The sequence below is a fragment of the Indicator indicator genome, chromosome 1 (assembly GCF_027791375.1).
Source record: "Indicator indicator isolate 239-I01 chromosome 1, UM_Iind_1.1, whole genome shotgun sequence".
In the NCBI taxonomy this organism is placed as follows: Eukaryota; Metazoa; Chordata; class Aves; order Piciformes; family Indicatoridae; genus Indicator; species Indicator indicator.
Window position 1 is genome coordinate 87,486,471 of NC_072010.1, and position 18,469 is coordinate 87,504,939.

Here is an 18,469-nt window from a genome sequence, read left to right on the forward strand (position 1 = left end):
CTCAAAACTGGGAGGTCTTAGAATCACAGAATTGTTTTTGTTGGAAAAGATCTCTAAGATCACTGAGCCCAACCATTGACCTAAGACCACCATGGCCATTTAAACCATGTCCCAAAGTGCCAGGTCCACACATTTCTCGGATACCTCCATGGACAGTGACTCCACCACCTCCCTGGGCAGCCTGTTCCAATGCCTGACCACTCTTGCAGGAAAGAAATTTTTCCTAATATCCAATCTAAATCTCCCCTGGTGCAACTTGAGCCATTTCCTTTTACCTTATCACCTGATACTAGGGAGAAGAGACCAACCCCCACCTCACTCCAATCTCTTCTTGGTCAGCTGTAAAGAGTGATGAGGTCCCCCCTCAGCCTCTTCTTCTCCAGACCAAAGCACCCCAGTTCCCTCAGCTGTTCCGCATCAGATTTTTTTCTCCAGACCCTTCACCAGCTTTGTTACCATTCCCTGGACATTCTCCAGCAACTCAATGTCTTGTTTCGTGCCCTTGAACTGGTCAGTTTAGGTATAGACAAGACACTAGGCACCACCACCACAAATGTTGATCAGGCTGCAAACACATCCTGAACACCAGATAAAAACACTGAAAAGGGCTCCTGATGCTAGCATCTGAAATATCTAAGCAGAGCCTGGCATGGATGTGTTAATAGGCACAACAGGCACTGTGAGGCCGACTCAAAAGAGCACTGAAAGTCGTGGTCCTCATGAGCTACCAGATTACAACCAAGTGAGGAGGAAGTTGATGCAGGGAGAGAACAAGAATGTGTTTCTACCCAAACCAGGGATTCAAGCAGGGATGGAATCAACAACCAAATAAATGAAGCAGAAGGCAGCCAGCATTCCAAGCTCTTTCTGGGCTATCGAGATATTCTGTAGGGTAGTATTTGGCCAAGGGACCTAATATGTACACCCAGCAGCAGGGTAAAAGTTCTGACAGATAAGACAGCAAGAAAATACCCTGAGAAAAACCCAATCAACCAAAAGCACCACTTGGTCCACAAGTAGTGGCCTTGCATGCACCATCACAAGCCCCAATGCAGATCGTGGCTCCTAGTGCTGATAGGAAACATCCCACCATAATAATGGCATAAATTCCCCCAGTGAAACTCAACATACCCTCTGAACAACATCACTGAATGTAGAAAGCTCCCTTGCCCTGTGGAATGGGTTAGTGTTAAGAGGCCAAGGACCTGTTTCAAGTCTCAGCAGCTCTGCAATTTCAGCACTTCTGCTGTGTGCTAAATCATGTGCCATCATGACAGGACTAGACTCTTGACACCTGAGTGACCAGGTTCCTACCCAATAGTTGGACTGAGTAAGGCAGCTACTAGGAACAATCTGCAGGTCCTGGTTTGGGGCTGGACAGTCTCAGAACACTGCTTCTCCCAGCAGAACAGCAGTAACCACCACTGACACTGACGTGGAAGGAAATTTGCCGACTTAGCAATTCTGGCCACTTACAGTAAGCGCCTCTTGCTCAGAGACTTGCTGTCGTACCTCGGCATCTCTCGCACACTTGTAGATGCATCAGCCCTGCCTATATGCCAATGTGCTTTGGGTTAAAGAGGAATTCAGCTCTGACTGAACCCAGAAGATGTTTGGTGACTTCGAGGAGCCCCAGACTACAGACAGCATTCCTTCAGGTCACCAGTGCCATCTTGCACTGTGTTTGCACACCTGCTAGCACAAGAGCACAGGCAGTGTCTAAGCCCGCTCCTACAAAGACAGGTTGGGAAAGTCAAGGCTGTTCAGCCTGGAGAAGACAGGTCTCCGGGGAGACCTTATAGAGACATTTCAATATCTGAAGGAGACCTACAGGAAGGCTGGGGAAGGACTGTTTAGAAGGGCTTGTAGTGATAGGATGAGGGGCAATGGTTTTAACCTGCAGCAAGGTAGATTTAGGTGGGACATTAGGAGAAAGTTCTTCGCAATGAGATTGACTAGAAATGTGGTGGAGGTCCCATCCCTGGAGACATTCAGAGCCAAACTTGATGGGCCCCTGAGCAACCTGACCTACTTAAAGATGTTCTGACTCAATGCAAGGGGGTTGGACAAGATGACCTTCAAGGGTGCCTTCAACCCAATGCAATTCTATGATTACCACAACACAAAACTAATATTGGTAATGACACCACACTCTGAATAAGAAAGAAGTGGTTTCTAGGGCTTGATAAACTCTTAAGATATCCCATGATGCTAACATCTATGAGACACAGGAAGCCTTGTTCACAGAATTGCTTTCTCATATCCAGTCTAAATCTACCCTCCTCAACCTTTAATCCATTCCTTCCCTCTCATGCTATCACTACAAGCCCTTGTAGACCCCCTTCAGGTACTGGAAGCCCACTATGGGGTCTCCCTGGAGCCTTCTTTCCTCCAGGCTGAGCATCCCTACCCATATTAACAGGTTTGGCTTTTCTTCCTGTGTTCCACACCCACTTCAACACATAGCTGTAGATAGCAGACTTAATTACTGCTAGTTGACAGTAGTCAGTCAAGGAGGCTGCACTGATGCAGGAAGGGGTAAACCCTACATAGAAAGTACTGATATAGCTAATCATTTGCCTATTTGACCTCTGAGAGAGGTGGAAGGTGAAACTGGCTAAGGTCAATAACAGGAATTGATGTAAAGATGTATTTGCATCTGTGGAAAAATTTCAAGGCACAGCATCCCACAGCAGTGTGTTCCTCTTACCCCAGAAAAGATACAGGACCCATTGCTCAAGAGAAAAAAGGAGAGTCTGAGCTTCCATGTCTAACCACAATTGCCCCACTGCTTTCACTGTATGAACTTTGAAAGGGGCCTACAAGGAAGCTGGGAAGACACTTTTTACAAAGGCTTGTAGTGATGAGAGGGAACGAATTTCATCTTGAGGAGATTTAGATTGTATATTAGAAAGAAATTATTTACAGTAAGGGTGGTGAGACACTGAAACAGGTTGCCTAGGGTGGTTGTGGATGCCCCCTCCCTGGAGGTGTTCAAGGCCAGATTGGATAAAGCCTTGAACAATCTGGGCTAGTGGAGGCTGCCTGCCAATGACAGGAAGGTTGGAACTAGATGATCTTCAACGTTCCTTCCAACCCAAGCCATTCTATAAATCCATCAAACTATTCCCTTGGGCTTTTCCCTCTTCTCTGCCGTAGTCTGTCCACTGTGCAGCTAAGTTGCAGCTATATCATTGCTATGCTTCATCTGGCGGAAGAGGGGTAATGGAAAGAGGACCTGGGCTTTTTGGCTGAATATGAGAACATGCTGAGGAAAAGAAAGAAGGGAGTAACCTCAAAGACACAAATTTGGCCTCAGATGAGTTATCAAGAAGTGTCACAGCTTCCTTCTGCCTTGACCTCCCCTCCACAAAACTCCCTTGCTCAGTGCAAGACAAACACGTGCCAAAAGCCAACCCTTGTTTATCATGTTGGTTACCTTCAGGATCAGGTGAAACTTAAAGAGCTTTGGGAGCTCCTTCGTTCACACTCGTTAACTTCTCTCTGGCACTCATAAACCACAGACTTGGCAGAACAAGGGGCAATTAGACCTCGGATCTTACCCAGAAGTGGAAGTACAAGAGCTGAACTATTTCACAACTCTGTTTAAACAAGTTCCTAGTTTAGTTTGCCTGTCTGGCCCACAAGTATAATAATTATATAACCTATGTTCAAAATCAGGCTGCAAGCAACCTAATAATACCATAATTTATTTTAATATCTCTTCAGACAGGGTCAGGCAAAAAATTACTTACTTGACTCTCTGTATAACTACATACACAGCACCAGAGACAGAACTGTGAGACAGAATTCCAGTGCTGGCTAACATCCTCTGATATGCAAAAAGCACCAGCACATAAGATGAAGTTTTCCTACACTCCAGATTCTTTCCAACCTGTTTCCACAGCTGTTGGATTCAAAAGTCTCAGAAAGTTAAAGTGGAGAAGAACTGGAATCGTAATAACCATTATTTGACAGATTATTTTGTAGAAGAAACTTCAGAACTTCAGAAGAGGCTAAAATTTCCAACTGACAGACAAAAGTTGCTATCATTTTGGTGAAAAGTTGCAAAAAAGAAAACCCAACAAACCAAAACCAGCAAAACTCATCTTCAACCAAAGCTTCTGATTGTTTATTTCTTTCCATTGGAGATGATTAAAAGCATCTTACCCTGGATTATGCAGCTCAGTATGGGCCCCTAATAAAAGACTTCATTGCAAAATTGCCATATGACTGAGTGAAACAATGGCTTCTTTATTAATATTTTAAAGACTCCTGAGGGAAACACTGTACAGCTGAAATGCCCTCAGTGAAAGGTTCATTGCCATGCTGTGCACTTCTGCTGTGTAATGTTTTACAAGCTGCTCTGCCCTGTGAATGGGGAGAGTTCGTTCTCAGATGGTAGAGGCAGCTTGCATAATAGCAGACAAGTTAATGGGTAACAAGCAATGCAGGAGACCTTTGTTCTGAGTGTGACATACACAAATTCCACACTAAGCACATTGACGCTTCTGGGAGTTACTCATTGACACGCTTTATTAAATTGCTTGGCCTATACCTTGATGCACCAGAAAGATTAGTTTAACAGAGCTGCATCCCTCTGCTGCCTTCTATCCTAAACTGCTGCAATATAACCTCCACCCACGGATCAGCTCACTCCTGGTACAAAGGCATTTCCAGTGTGGATCATAGCAAGCACCTTGCAGCACACCCATGTTGTCGAGACAATGGCAGTCAAGGAAGCAGCAGACACAAGCAGAGCTCTTCTGCAGCAGCACAGAATGAAAGGGATTGGAAGGGACCTCTGGAGATCATCTAGTGCAACCCTGCTGCCAGAGCAGAACTCTACCCTTATGGAGTTCTGTGTCTAGTTCTGGTGCCTCCAGCATAAGAAAGGCATCAAACTGCTGGAGCGAGTCCAGAGGAGGCCAGGAAGATGATCAGAGGAGTGGAGAACCTCCCGTGTGGGGACAGGCCATGAGAGTTGGGGCTGTTCAGTCTGGAAAAATGAAGGCTCCAGGGAGACCTTATACCAAGGGGAGCTACAGGAGAGCTGGGGAGGGACTTTTTGCAAGGGATTGTGGTGACAGGATGAGAAGGAATGGATTAAAGCTTGAGGAGGGCAGATTTAGACTGGATATTAGAAAGAAATTCTTTACAGTGAGGGTGGTGAGACACTGGAACAGGTTGTCCAGGGAGGTTGTGGATGCCCACTCTCTGGAAGTGTTTATGGTCAGGTTGGACAGCACCTTGAGCAGCCTATTCTAGTGGGAGGTGTCCCTGCCAATGGCAGAAGGATTTGAACTAGATGATCCCTTCCAACTCAAACCATTCTGTGATTCACTGAAATGCTTATGGGAAGCATTTGTCATGTTCCCCAGCTACAAGGTGAGTGCCCCCCACCCTCTCTGAACAGCTTCCTAAGACACTGTCTTCCCTCCCTTTCCTTTCCCTTTGCCTCCATGAACAAAGGCAAAGGGAAATGAAACATAAAGCATGCTTCTCCTGATGCTATTTGGAATGCCAAACCAAGGACAGCTAGCTTCTAGTAGGTGGAAAACATGCTGTACCAAAAGCCCTCAAGCTGCACAGCTCTTAATACTCATCAGAGCATTTAATTAATACCAAGTCTGAAGAAAATTATGCTGATTTTCATTGCCCACAGCACCTGTCTGAACAAAACATCTGCTGAACTGGCCTGACCTGTCATGGCTTGTCATATGACATCACCTTCCAACTCCCCAAGGCTGGATCCAGCCAGCTGAACTTCCAGCACCACAACTTCTGTGAGCCTCCATCCACCAGACCGCTAGAGTAAATTTGTACAGCTAGATGATATTTTTTGTTTGCTTAAATGCCTTAGAACATCAGGCCAGTCTCACTGGTGCAAGACTGAGCAAGGGAAAGAAGAGCTTCCAGCAGTAAGCTGCACAGTCTGTCAGTCCCCAGCCTCACTCTCATACACCACTGCTCAGATGAAATTCAAAGAAGACTTAGGGAAAAACCCAACCACCATGAGAGCTCTCTCAGAAGACCACCAAAACTCTTTTTTGGTAACAGCAGAATTGTCTCCCTTAGATAGGTCATCTTCATGTCTGTGGATCCCACAAATAGCTATGAGGCAAGGGAGAAGGCAAGCAAATGATACATGAGGAGGTCCTCACTACTCCCTAGCTGGAAAGCTGCCTGCGACACTGAAAACTGACACATCTCCCTCCTCAATGCCCAAGGCAGAGCCTGACGGCACCCAGCAACCACGCAGAGGCACAGGCAGCACCCTGAGAAGTCAGTGGAAAGGTCATTCACAGGGACTCAAGACTGAGAAGGCAGTTGGCACATCCTCCACTCCCACAAAACTGGCTTGGCAGCCCACCCCCCTCTGCAGTTTCACACGCAGCCTACCAGACACACAAGGGCACATGTAAGCATGCTCCTGCAGCAATTGCCACATTAATGTCCACCAGAAGAGGCAGTCATCTAACAACAGCATCTTCCTCAGCAGCACGGAGAAGGTTATTTCACCCTGAATTCAAATTTTACCCATCCTGTGGCAAATTCTTTTTCATGTGCATCTTGCTGAGGGCAGCATCCTCTCCCTCTGTGTATAAGTGTACAAACACATGTACAGGTAATGGCTATGATAAAGCCAACCACACCCTGGGCTGCATCAAAAGAAGTGTGACCAGCAGGATGAGGGAGGTGATTCTGCCACTCTGCTCTGCTTTTATGAGACCCCACCTGGAGTACTGCATCTGGTTCTGGTGCCCTCAACAGAAGAAGGACATTGAACCCTTGGAATGGGTCAAGAAGAGGGCCACAAAGATGAACAGAGGGCTGGAGAACCTCCCCTGGGAGGACAGGCTGAGAGAGTTAGGGCTGTTCAGCCTGGAGAAGAGAAGGCTCCAAGGAAACCTTATAGCAGCCTTCCAGTACCTGAAGGGGGACTACCAGAGAGCTGGGGTTGGACTTTTTACAAGAGCTTGGTGTGATAGGATGAGACGGGATGGTCCGAAGCTTGAAGAAATGGATTGAAACCTGAGGAGGGTAGATTTTGACTGGGTATTACAAAGAAATTCTTTACAGTAAGGGTGGTGAGACACAACAGGGAGGTTGTGGATGTCCCCTCCCTGAAGTATGCAAGGCGAGTTTGGGTGAGGCCTTGAGCAATCTGGTCTAGTGGAAGATGTCCCTGTCCATTGCAAGGGGCTTGGAATTAGATGATCTTTAAGGTCCCTTCCAACTCAAACCATTCTATGAATCTATGACTATTAAGTATTTTTTAATTACGCAAATAAATGCTATGAGACAGACTAACTGCCCAAGCACAGTGGCACAGGAACAGAAACATGGGTGGCTAAGACACAGCAGACTGCACCTCAAGGAAGAAAGCTTTCAGGTTAGCCCAGCTGTGCAGTCGATCATCCTCAGAGTGTTTTGCTGCAGTACCAATGCCCTTATGGATTCATAGAGCAGTTTGGGTTGAAAGGGACCTTAAAGATCATCTAGTTCCAATCCCCCTGCCCTGGGCAGGGACACCTCCCAGTAGACCAGGTTGCTCGAGGCCCTGTCCAACCTGGCCCTGAACACCTCCAGGCCAAGAGGGCATCCACAGCTTCCCTAAGCAACCTGTTCCAGTGTCTCACTGTAAAGAATTTCTTCCTAATATCCAGTCTAAATCTACCCTCTTTCAGTTTATATCCTCTTCCAGATTCACAAAAGCATCCCCCCAAAATAAAAAACTACCTTCAACTGTACAGTGCAAGCAACCATTTACAAGGCAGAACGTGCCAAACCTCAGGAATACTGCTTTTGTTTAGCTGCAAATTTAGGCTACTGGCTTTTTTAATGGTTGCAGATTATGTGGATTCCTGCATAATGTGAAAGCTACTCAGCCACTTGGTACCCAATAACTGAGGTGCATGTACAGCACCACCTCCTGTGGAAAGTTTTACTCACTGTACCTCCAGTGAGGTGAACAAAGTCCCCAGTGACTGACTTTTAACTAGCCTTCACTTCTTTAAAGAGGCACTTATACAGGGAAGTCTGGTACTTGTATCACGCACTCAAAATTTAGTTCAGAAATGACTAATTTCAAGGAAACTTGTTTGATCTGCAGAATGACTCACCACATCCAATGGCTTGCAAGCTTCTATTTCAACAAGGTGTTTATCAGAAATTTTCCTCAGGTCAAAGATGGTAAGTTGAGAAACAGAATCATTTTTCACCACATATACAGGAAAGACACAAATGCCAAGCTGTCTCTACTCTGTTAAAACTGATGGAGTGGGTTCAGAGGAGGGCAAGGAAGATGACCAGAGGGCTGGCACACCTTCCTTATGAAGTCAGGCTGAGAGAGTTGGGGTTGCTCAGCCTGGAGAAGAGAAGGCTCCAGGGAGACCTTGCAGTGGTCTTCCAGTATCTGAAGGGGGCCTACCAGAGAGCTGCGAAGGGACTTTTTACAAGAGCCAGTAGTGATAGGATGAGAGGGAATGGATTGAAGCTTGAGAAGGGTAGATTTAGACTGGATATTAGGAAGAAATTCTTTACAGTAAGAATGGTGAGACACAGGAACACGTTGCTCAGGGAGGTTATGGATTCTCTCCCCTGGAAGTGTTCCAGTTTCTCACCATCCTCACTGTAAAGATTTTCCTTCCATATTTCAGCCTATAAGCAAACCCTTGCTCTGAATGACCATCCTACACAACATCAATTGACCAGAAAAATTAAGAAACTGGTGGTTTAGCCCTCACTCACACAACCCCACCACCTCATAAAGACTCCATGGCTGTCAGACTCCATTCTCTACTTTCTTCTTCCCATTAAATTAGGAAACTGACGACAAGGCTGAGAAAATGGACTGTTAAAAGCTATTTGTGTCTAGCAATTGTCACTTGTGAAAACACATTTTGTACTCATATAAGACACACATGTCCACAGAGTGAATAAATAAGTGTCTGACCCAGTAAGTCAAATAGCTCATCCAAGAGTCTTCAGGGCAATATTCATCCTCCTCCTGTATCACTAAACAAGGAATAAAAGAAGTAGTTACAGCTCTACAACAGACAATGAACTGATTTTTCCATCTTGACTGGTTAGATTTTAGGCTCAACTGCATCTCTTCTCCTCTCTTGACCCAAAGTGAGTTATTAATTAATTCTGATATGTTTTAGTCACTGCCTAAAATGTAAAGTAGTTTGTAGAAAAAAGACAGGAGTTAAGGGTCAGACCAGTGGGAGCAAGTGCTGGTATTTGCTTTCTGCATTTGTTTGTTTGTTCATTTGAGGTTTTTTGGGGGTTTTGGGCTTTTTTAAGATTAAAAGCAAACTTTCCTTTTTCCAACTACTGTACATTACTGTACTATATGTGAATAAATAGAATGTTCTAAAACTAGGTGTAAAAGCTGAACCTTACTTAGTTCACTAGTCCTTGCGGTTTCCAAGACAGCATTGTTCTCTCCCCTTTCCTTGAGTACCCCTTGGTCATGATTTTGGGGAGAAAGGTCACCACTTTTCCTTTCCTAGTGACTGCCAAACTAAGAATGACCACCAAAGTCACCTGGAGTATGCCTATTAACTTCAGCAAGCATTTGACATAGCCCTCAATTTCTTATCTCTTCTAAGAAGTCTCCATTTGTGGACAATTAGACAGCAGCTGCCATTGCAACCAGTTTTCAAATTTCAGTTAGACCTTAACCCATGGGTGATGAAAACTTCAGAGAAGGGTGGAGAAATCTTAAAATAAGCAGTATCTGGCACTAAGGATATTTAAACCAGTCTTCAGGAAAGGACCATTGTGCTCCTTTCTACACAGTAACATGCCTTGGATCTGATTCCATAGATTACTGTGCATTTAAGGTCCATGATGGGATAGTTGGTCAACCACATATCTCCCCTTTCCATCTCCATTTAGTTCTGGAAGTTCAAGAGTCACAAAACCAATCAAAAAGCAGCAGTCTCTTTGACCAGCAGAGTCATGAGTGTGGCAGGGACCTGTAATAAGCTGCTTTAGCCTTAACAGCATCAGTAGCCCACATGTCAGCCAACAGGCACAGCGAAGGCTTTCTTTGTACAAGCTGACTGGGCTTAATTCAAGCTCAGAGACGCTGGGGCTTCCACTCTGCAGCCCTTGTACATGTAAGGAGAGGCTGCACGGGAAGCGGAAACCTCTGGAAAAGGAAATTCAGAGTGAATTTGAGAAGGTGGTGGAGTTGCTATCCCTGGAATTGTTCAAGAAATGTGTGGACATGGCATTTTCAGATATGGTTTAATGACCATGGTGGTCTTATATTCATGGTTGGACTCAATGGACTAAAGGTCTTTTCCAACCCAAACAATTCTATAAATCTATAATTAACATGGTCAAGCTTGTAAAAAGTTCTGAATCAAAGACAGCAAATGTCTTTATTCACAGTGTATCAGACTAGCTCTGTCTGCTTTTGTGCTGTAACAGTTCCCTGAGGCCAACCTCTCTGAATCACTAAGAGCTTCAGAAAGTTTACATCAGAGCATCCTTTCTCCAAGAAGGCCTGCTGGGTTTCAGAAAAGTAATGAAGCTATTTCCTGTTCTAGGAAATAAAAACCCATCAAACCATTACTGCCAAAAACCAACCCAAAACCAAACCAAACAAAAATGAAACCAAGCAAGCAAACAAAACAAAACCCAACCAACCAACAAACAAAAACCCAACAATAACAAAATAACAACCAAACAAACAAATCCCACACAAGAAGGACACACAAAAGCCACCAAAACCAACCAACTCACCCACCAAAAACCTCACCAGTGTACATGTAATGGGAACTTGAGGAGAGTAAGTGTTAAGAATTTTGTGTCATTATTTTAAATAACAATTTTGCAGTTTGTTTCCTAAAATTTTTTGTATTTAGTACTTTATCTTGGAGAATAGAAACATAAATCAGAACATCTTCATACAGAATTTCAGAGTCAAACACTTTCATAGCAGAATTTGAAAAGCAGCTTAGCCAAGTTCAGATGAAATCAGCACCATGGTTAGAAATGCCTCCTGTGTCTGAATTCAGATTGCCAAATTTAACTTCCATCAGCAAAACAAGAGTCCAATAATTTGCATACAGGCTGGGTTTTGGAGCTATACTGGATAGTAACTGCAGCAGAATATGAACACTGTACAAAAACCAATGCCACCTGAAGACAGGAAACTGATAAGTATGAATTAATTTTCTTCGAGGTTTTAAAAAGGAACCTTCATCTTTGTAGCATAAATCTAGTAGGTCAGACTCTACCCACCTCCCTGAGCATCCTGTTCCAATGTCTGACCACTCTTGCAGGAAAGAAATTTTTTCTAATATCCAATCTAAATCTCCTCTGGCACAATTTCAGGCCATTTCCTCTCATCCCATCACCTGATACTAGGGAGAAGAGATCAACCCTCATCTCACTCCAACCTCCTTTCAGGTAGTTGTAGAGAGCAATGAGGTCTCCCCTCAGCCTCCTCTTCTCCAGACTAAACAATCCCAGTCTCCTCAGCCATCCCTCATAAGACTTATTCTCCAGACCTTTCATCAACTTTGATACCCTTCTCTGGACACACTCTGGTACCTCAATGTCCTTCTTGTAGTGAGGGGCCTAAAACGGAACACAGGATTTAAGGTGTGGCCTCACCAGTGCTGAATACAGGGGCATGACTACCTCCCTCCTCCTGCTGGTCACACCACTCCATTAGAGGTCAGGATGCTGTTAGCCTTCTTGGCCAGAATATGGACATAATGCACACACACTAACTCCACAGTGGAAGAATCAAGTTCCACTGGACCAACTTAGCCAAGGTCATTCTCCCCAGTGCCTAGTCCTTACCTATCTCTGAACTCACCTCCTCCAAGGCTGACAATAATTCCTCTCTTAAACTCAGTGTATTAAATTCTCAGTTATCCATTAGCAAATGAAAACATTCACCACCAGTCACTGACCAGCATACTTCAAAATATTGGTCTGTCTCCATTTCCTTCTATGCACACCTTGCATGCTACACAGGCACTCTGCTCTTGCCCAGCACATACAACACTCTTAACAGTTACTGGAGCTGAGAGGGGGAAAGGTCTCGTTTCTGCTTGCCAGAAGATGAGACTTTTGTGACTGGATTTGAATTCCCCTCACAGAAAAGCTCACTGTAGAAAAAGTCCTTCACATGATGATCTCTGCATACTGTACCATTTCTTTTGAACCAGTTGTGACAAGCCCTTGAACCTAAGCAAATCCAGAGGTTATTTTTTAATTTTCTTATCTAAGTTTTCAGGCAACTGTATTTCTTACAGAACACAGATCTACAGATTCTGCAAGAAAGGAAGTGTTAGCAGTAAAAAGTTTTCTATAATTTACATTATGATGCTTATTTACCAGAATGAAATATTCACTGCTTTATTTACTCAGTATAGAACACTGACCAATATCCTTTACAACTGCTGGCTCAACTTAGACTGTTACAGAAGGAACTACAGACAGATGAAGAGCCACATTCTGTGTACAATTATGCCTACAGTGAAAAAAAGATTTTAGATCTCTCTCCCAGAAAAGTACAATCAACAAATGCCTGTTAAAATGATAGGTCTGAAATGAGAGCTGCAAAATACGTAGTCAGGCTAATACTAGATCAAGAACTTAGCTTCTGCTTCAGCTCTGAGATTCAAAGGACAAGTGGATGTAGTGGAGACCTTAAGAACTCCAGCCTCGATTTTTGTTTCAGAGAAGTTAAACTGCTTTGTTCCACACACTGCACACACAGCAGCTGTAAACCAATTTCAACAACCAGCAAAATGGGGTTATACCTACTTTGCACCAGCATAAAGGAGAGAGACTTGTGGACACGCGAGAGAGAATTCTGATGGAGTCCTAAAATGCTCTATGAGTGTTGATGAGACTTCCATTTTTCGCTTGCAGACTATGCCTTTTTTCCTGCTGCCATTGAAAAATCATTACTGAGGGATTTTAGGCATGTGGTGACATATACCCATTTACTTGTTTAAATCCAGTCCCTTTCAGCAGAAGCTAGAAGTTGTCAACTTTTAATGACAGCTTGGAAATGGTTTAAAAAGCTGCAACTTTGTTGATACTGGCTGCAGTTCTCACTGTTGAATTTCACTAGTCTGTTCCTTCAACTAAATGCAATTTCCTGGCAAACAGCACTTTAACCCACAGACCTGATTTTATTTCATGAAGAGAGATGGTGACACAGTTAGCTCTTCCTCTCCCCTCAAGGAAAACACCATATTGGTGGTGTAAAATTATCTAAGATGGGAAAACTCTTACTGCTCCATCATTCTGCTACAGTCTGGCAGCAAAACACTCGCAATTTCATGTAGGCAGTAGAACAGGAGCTATGCATAAGCTGGGAAAACATCTGCATTGATGCAGAGATCCATCCAAGGTATGTTTACACACCACTTCAACCTCCCTGTACAGACCTTACATTTTGAGGCATGGAATTAAGTGAATGAGCTTGTTCTGGTTTTCATAAGAAGTACTTTCATCTTTATAAAGTTCCTTAATTTAACTTTTTCCCATTTTAATGAACGTCAATGAAAGTCTACAAAGCCAAAATGAGATAAAAATTAGTAAGTTAATGTGAAACACAGGAAATACCAACTGATGCACAACAACTGTCTACAAAGAAACCTGGACCCTATCTGGAGATTTTGAATCATTAGTGCCTGTAGTATTCCAAGCCTCACACAAGCTCACTTTTAGAGACGCAACAGATCAGAAGTCATGGTGGTCATCCAAGAAAGAGCTAAGAAGGTGCCCCTACAAAAGCACAGTCAGGTGCTGATATCCAGTCCCACAGCCACATTCAGAAAAAGAGAAGACTTTTGACTTTCATTTCATTAAATACTTCATTCAAGAAATCTGCATGGATGAGTTTTTCACAGTATCAGAATTAACTGAGCTAAATGCCCTTAATAAACTCTCTGCTTTTTTTTCTAGTTGATTACTGGACTCCAACACAGCTACTCCACATATAAAACACTTCAAAATCTTAAAACAGTCTCAAGCACAGCTTTTCAGTTTAAAACTTTCTGTGATATAAAAGCAGATGGTTGTTTTAGCAGATCTTACCTCCAAAAGTCCATCTTCAGGCAGGTCAGTGCAGTGGACAGCATTCTGAATCTTGTTCTTCCCAAAGACAGCACGCAGAGTTCCAGGTCGGAGAACACGGGCTATTTCCTATTGAACACAAGAAAACCAGCAGACATTTGTGATCCACACTGTTCCTCTGTATCACAGACACAAGAGAATCTCATACAGCAAAAAATTATTGTGCTATCAACATACATGCGAAAGAAAATATATGAAGAAATATATGTATGTATGTATGTATAAAAGAGAACAAAGAGGGAAATTCCAGCTTCCACTACGCATACACAACTGCTGAAAAACCAGGGTCAAGACTGTGAAAACTAACTGCTTGAAAGTAGGCCAATCAAGCTGCCTCAGGTGAAAAGCAGGACTCTTCATATTACAGATACACCTTCCTGGCACTTGCATTAGTACAGGTAGCTTATGTTAACACCTTTGCAGCTTTCAAGCACAGACTGTACTGTCTTTAGTGAGCAGACACAAGCACACAATCTTGCTGACAGCCTCCCCTCATACTGAACTATTTGCCTCCGAACTTGTCATTTGTGAAGCCCAGCTACTGAATGGTATCTTGATCTTCACAGAATCACATAATTCCATGTTGGAAGAGACCCCAAGGATCATCTGGTCCAACCTTTTTAGGTGGTAGTGTAGTTTAAATGAGATGGCCCAGCACTGACTCTCTGATTAGTACCAAAATCTAAACCCCTCTGAGGATCAGTCCAGACTCGGCCTATATCCTTCTCTGCTCTTCGGAGTTGTCATTTCAATATTCTTCTTCATCTACAATGCTAAATGTCTCCTTGGCCTTTTAAGAGTGTTTCTCTTGCCACAGCAGATACCATTCAGGTCCTGAAATAACAATCTTCCCCTACCTCTTTACTATGGTACTGCTGTACCCCAGGGCACTGCCTTCATTGGCCCTCCATTCCAACATGCTCTTTTCTTTCAAGGCATAATACAGTCCTGCTGCATTTCTCTGCAATGTTGCCCTTCAATCCCTTTTATATGCCAAATGTGCTACACCTTGTGGACCTCTCTTCCCAACACCCTGGAGCTCTTCTCCAAACCTACATCATGCACAGTATGCCTCCTTTTAAAACAGTGATGGCATTAACCCAGTTTTCCTTTCTTGCACATTTTTGGATATTCTTCCTTGAGTGCTTCCTGAGCACTGCTGCTCACACTGCAGCTACTGAACAGAAGAGAACATTCTTCCTTGCCAACAGAGCCTACGTTGGCATCTTTCTGCAAAGGCACTAGGTACATTAGGGTGTCGTCACTTTGGAAGTGGCCCACGCAGTTTCACTGTGCCACTCCCAGGTGTTTGTCTTGGTGTCACAGATGGAGGTTAGTGCCCCCACAGCCAAGTCTCCAGACTGGATTGTCCAACCATTTAACTTTCAGTGTTGTGGTGGTTTGAAACTGTCTTTTTAATTTTTCCTTGCAAAGTTCAGAACAGAGAAAGTGAAAGAATGTAAATAAGTCACTATTGGGTGTAAGAAAGCAAAATAACGATTGTTCTAAACACTTCCATTGGATAGATAGAAATGTTTAAGAACTATTACCCAAAACAAAGTAGGCACTCTGCACATTCTGCGTTCGGCAGTGGGGGCAGTTGCTGAGCTGTCTGGCTGCTGTTTCTTCTTCTCTTCTGGCTGAAGATAACACACTGACCTTGGCAGCTAAGTTAACAGCTTTCTGCTTAACTAACTGTGCTTCTCTGTCCAGGGGGGTCTGGGGGGGAAGCTCCTGGGAGAGGGAGGCCCCTTTGGGAGGGTCCCCTTGGGGGGAAGCAAAGGGAGATCGGTTGTGCTTTTTCTGTTGATTGTATATATTTGTGAATGTTGTGAATTTTGTATATTTGTACATATTCATTGCATTTCATTGTAGATTTTAGACTCTGCTTGTAAATACAGCTTTTCATTTGCTTCCAGACTGGGCTAGCCTGGTTATTGTCGGTGGGGGGGGAATTTCAGCTCACACCGACACACTTTTTATTTTTGGCGCTCCAACTCGGGGCTCGATTGCTTGTGATTTATTCCTGCTCAGATTAGGAAGCAAAATGAAGCTGTTTTGGATTTTGAGTAATTTTATTTCCTCTGTTATCAGTGTGATTGTCTACAGATGGGCTGTTTCCTGCATGATAGACAAGATTGTGAGATATGTGGCATATAAGTCATTTCTTTGGGTTAAGAACAAGTTACTGAATGTTGGTGAATTCTGTTATGGTCTTTTTGGGCTAAGAAGCTATGGTAACTCAACTATGGATCTGCTAGCAGACACATATGAGTTTGTTACTCCTCTTACAACTACAGAGGGTCTTTGGAACCAGTGGTACCCTAGATATCTTGTACTAGCCTTAATCTTAAATTTGTTGCTTCTTGGAATAATCATATGGCTACTGATAGCACTGTATCAAGAAAGACATAAGGCTACTTGCTCTTCCAACTCTGCTGTGAATGTGAAAACCAAGCCAGTAAATTTGGTGGCCACTGTAACCAGAAAGCGTAAAGGAGCTGCAGGAGGAGATGCAGATGCTGCAGGAGATGGTGCAGATGGAGATGAGGGTCCTTCTACTCAGGGTCCCTCTCTTAAGAAAGATCCTTCTGATGAGGAAGAGAGGGTTAGCCTTAAAACTCTGGTAGACCTCTTGAGACCCCACATGGATGATGGAAATGTAGGTCAGGATGTAGACCCTAGTAGATTAGCAACTGCTGGTAGTGCCTCTGAACTCAAAGAAATTCAACGGAGGATTAAAATAGGATTATGGGGACAGCAACCTCAGGATGATGATGATGATGATGAGGATGACATACAGTCAGCTAATGCACCCAGACAGGAAATTAGACATGTGAGGAAGGATTACATCAGAGGAGATAACGAGCCAGTCCTGTCTTGGCTAGCCAGGTGTTTTGATATGGGAGCCCCAGCATTGGTGGTAGGCGACAAGTCGGCCTCTCAGTTGGGGATGCTCTCAAAGGATACAGGCATAGACAGGCACCTAGGCAAGTGCATTGGTAAAGTTTCTCTGTGGGCACGCCTCCTACTGGCAGTCTCGCTGAGGTACCCCAGCAGAGATGATTTACCATGGAACCCTAAGCCTTGGACCACAATAGCTGAGGGAATCAAGCGTCTGAGAGAATTTGCTGTGAGAGAAGTAATGTATGGAGATCATAAGACTCTGAATCCTGATGAAATTCCTGTTGGAACAGGCCTTGCCAAAAAGCTCATTAAGCTTGCTCCTCCTAATTATGCTACTATTCTGGCAAGCAGGATTGTGGCAAGAAATTATGGTGGAGCACCTCCTACTGTTGGCCATTTCACTGACCAAATGAGGCAGTTGGAGGATAGTCTCACACGTACTTCTTTGGTTTCAGCCATTGAAACTTTGTCTGGAGAAATGAAGAATTGCATGAAAGAGCTGAAGGAGGAACTTAAAACCTCCATATCCAACTTGATGAAGGGGGATGATTCTAATTCCTCTTCCTCCAGATGGATACAAGTTTCAGCTGTCAGAAACAGACGTGCTCCGAGGAGGCCATTCCAGAATAGGTCAAACCAAAACAGACAGCAGAGGCAATCACGTGGCAGTATCTGGATAACTCTGCGTGATCAGTTTGGTGAGAACATGAACAGATGGGATGGTCAACCAACTTCTGATCTTTTCAAGAGGTTACGGGAGCTGCAGAGGGGCAGATCCCGAGGTAGCAATACCAGGAGGGTAGCTGTCGCTTCCTCAGTTTCCCAGAACAACTCTGATAGCTCCAACAGTGATCCTAATTCTGGTGCTGGACATTGTGCCGGCTGTACATGTGGAGGTAATCCCCACCATTAGGGGTGCCCTGCCTTCCGCCAGGGGGAGGTAAGGGATAATGGAGATAACAGAATCTATTGGGATGTGTACATCCAGTGGCCTGGCACTTCAAAATTTCAGAAGTACAGGGCCTTGGTTGACACAGGAGCTCAGTGCACCATAATACCATCAAATTATCAAGGGGGAGAATCTATAACTATTCAGGGAGTCACTGGTGGATCTCAAGAGTTGTTTAAGATAGAGGTTGATATAAGTTTAACTGGAAAGCAGTGGAAGAAACATACTATTGTAACAGGTCCTAATGCACCTTGTATTTTGGGAATTGACTTTCTGAGAGAAGGGCGTTTTAAAGACCCTAAGGGTTACAAATGGGCTTTTGGAATAGCAACTGTAGAAATTGATGGAGGAAAATTGAAGTTGTCCATTAGACCTGAGCTTTCAGATGAATCTGCAGTTGTGGGACAACATGAGATAGAGGATGTAAAGCTGCCGGTTGCTTCTCAAACTGTGCATCACAGACAATACAGAACCAACCGTGACTCT

The 18,469-nt window shown here is 44.0% G+C and overlaps 1 protein-coding gene across 1 annotated transcript in view; it reads right to left on the reverse strand.

Moving 5' to 3' along the window:
- Nucleotides 1–13,537: 13,537 nt before the first annotated feature.
- NME7 (NME/NM23 family member 7) overlaps nt 13,538–18,469 on the reverse strand; it is a 79,467-nt gene continuing 74,535 nt past the window's right edge. The window contains exons 11-12 of the mRNA XM_054386344.1: nt 14,089–14,196; nt 13,538–13,558 (exon numbers count right to left, since the gene is read on the reverse strand). Coding sequence (XP_054242319.1) covers nt 13,538–13,558; nt 14,089–14,196 — 129 coding nt within the window. The remainder of the gene's footprint in view (nt 13,559–14,088; nt 14,197–18,469) is intronic.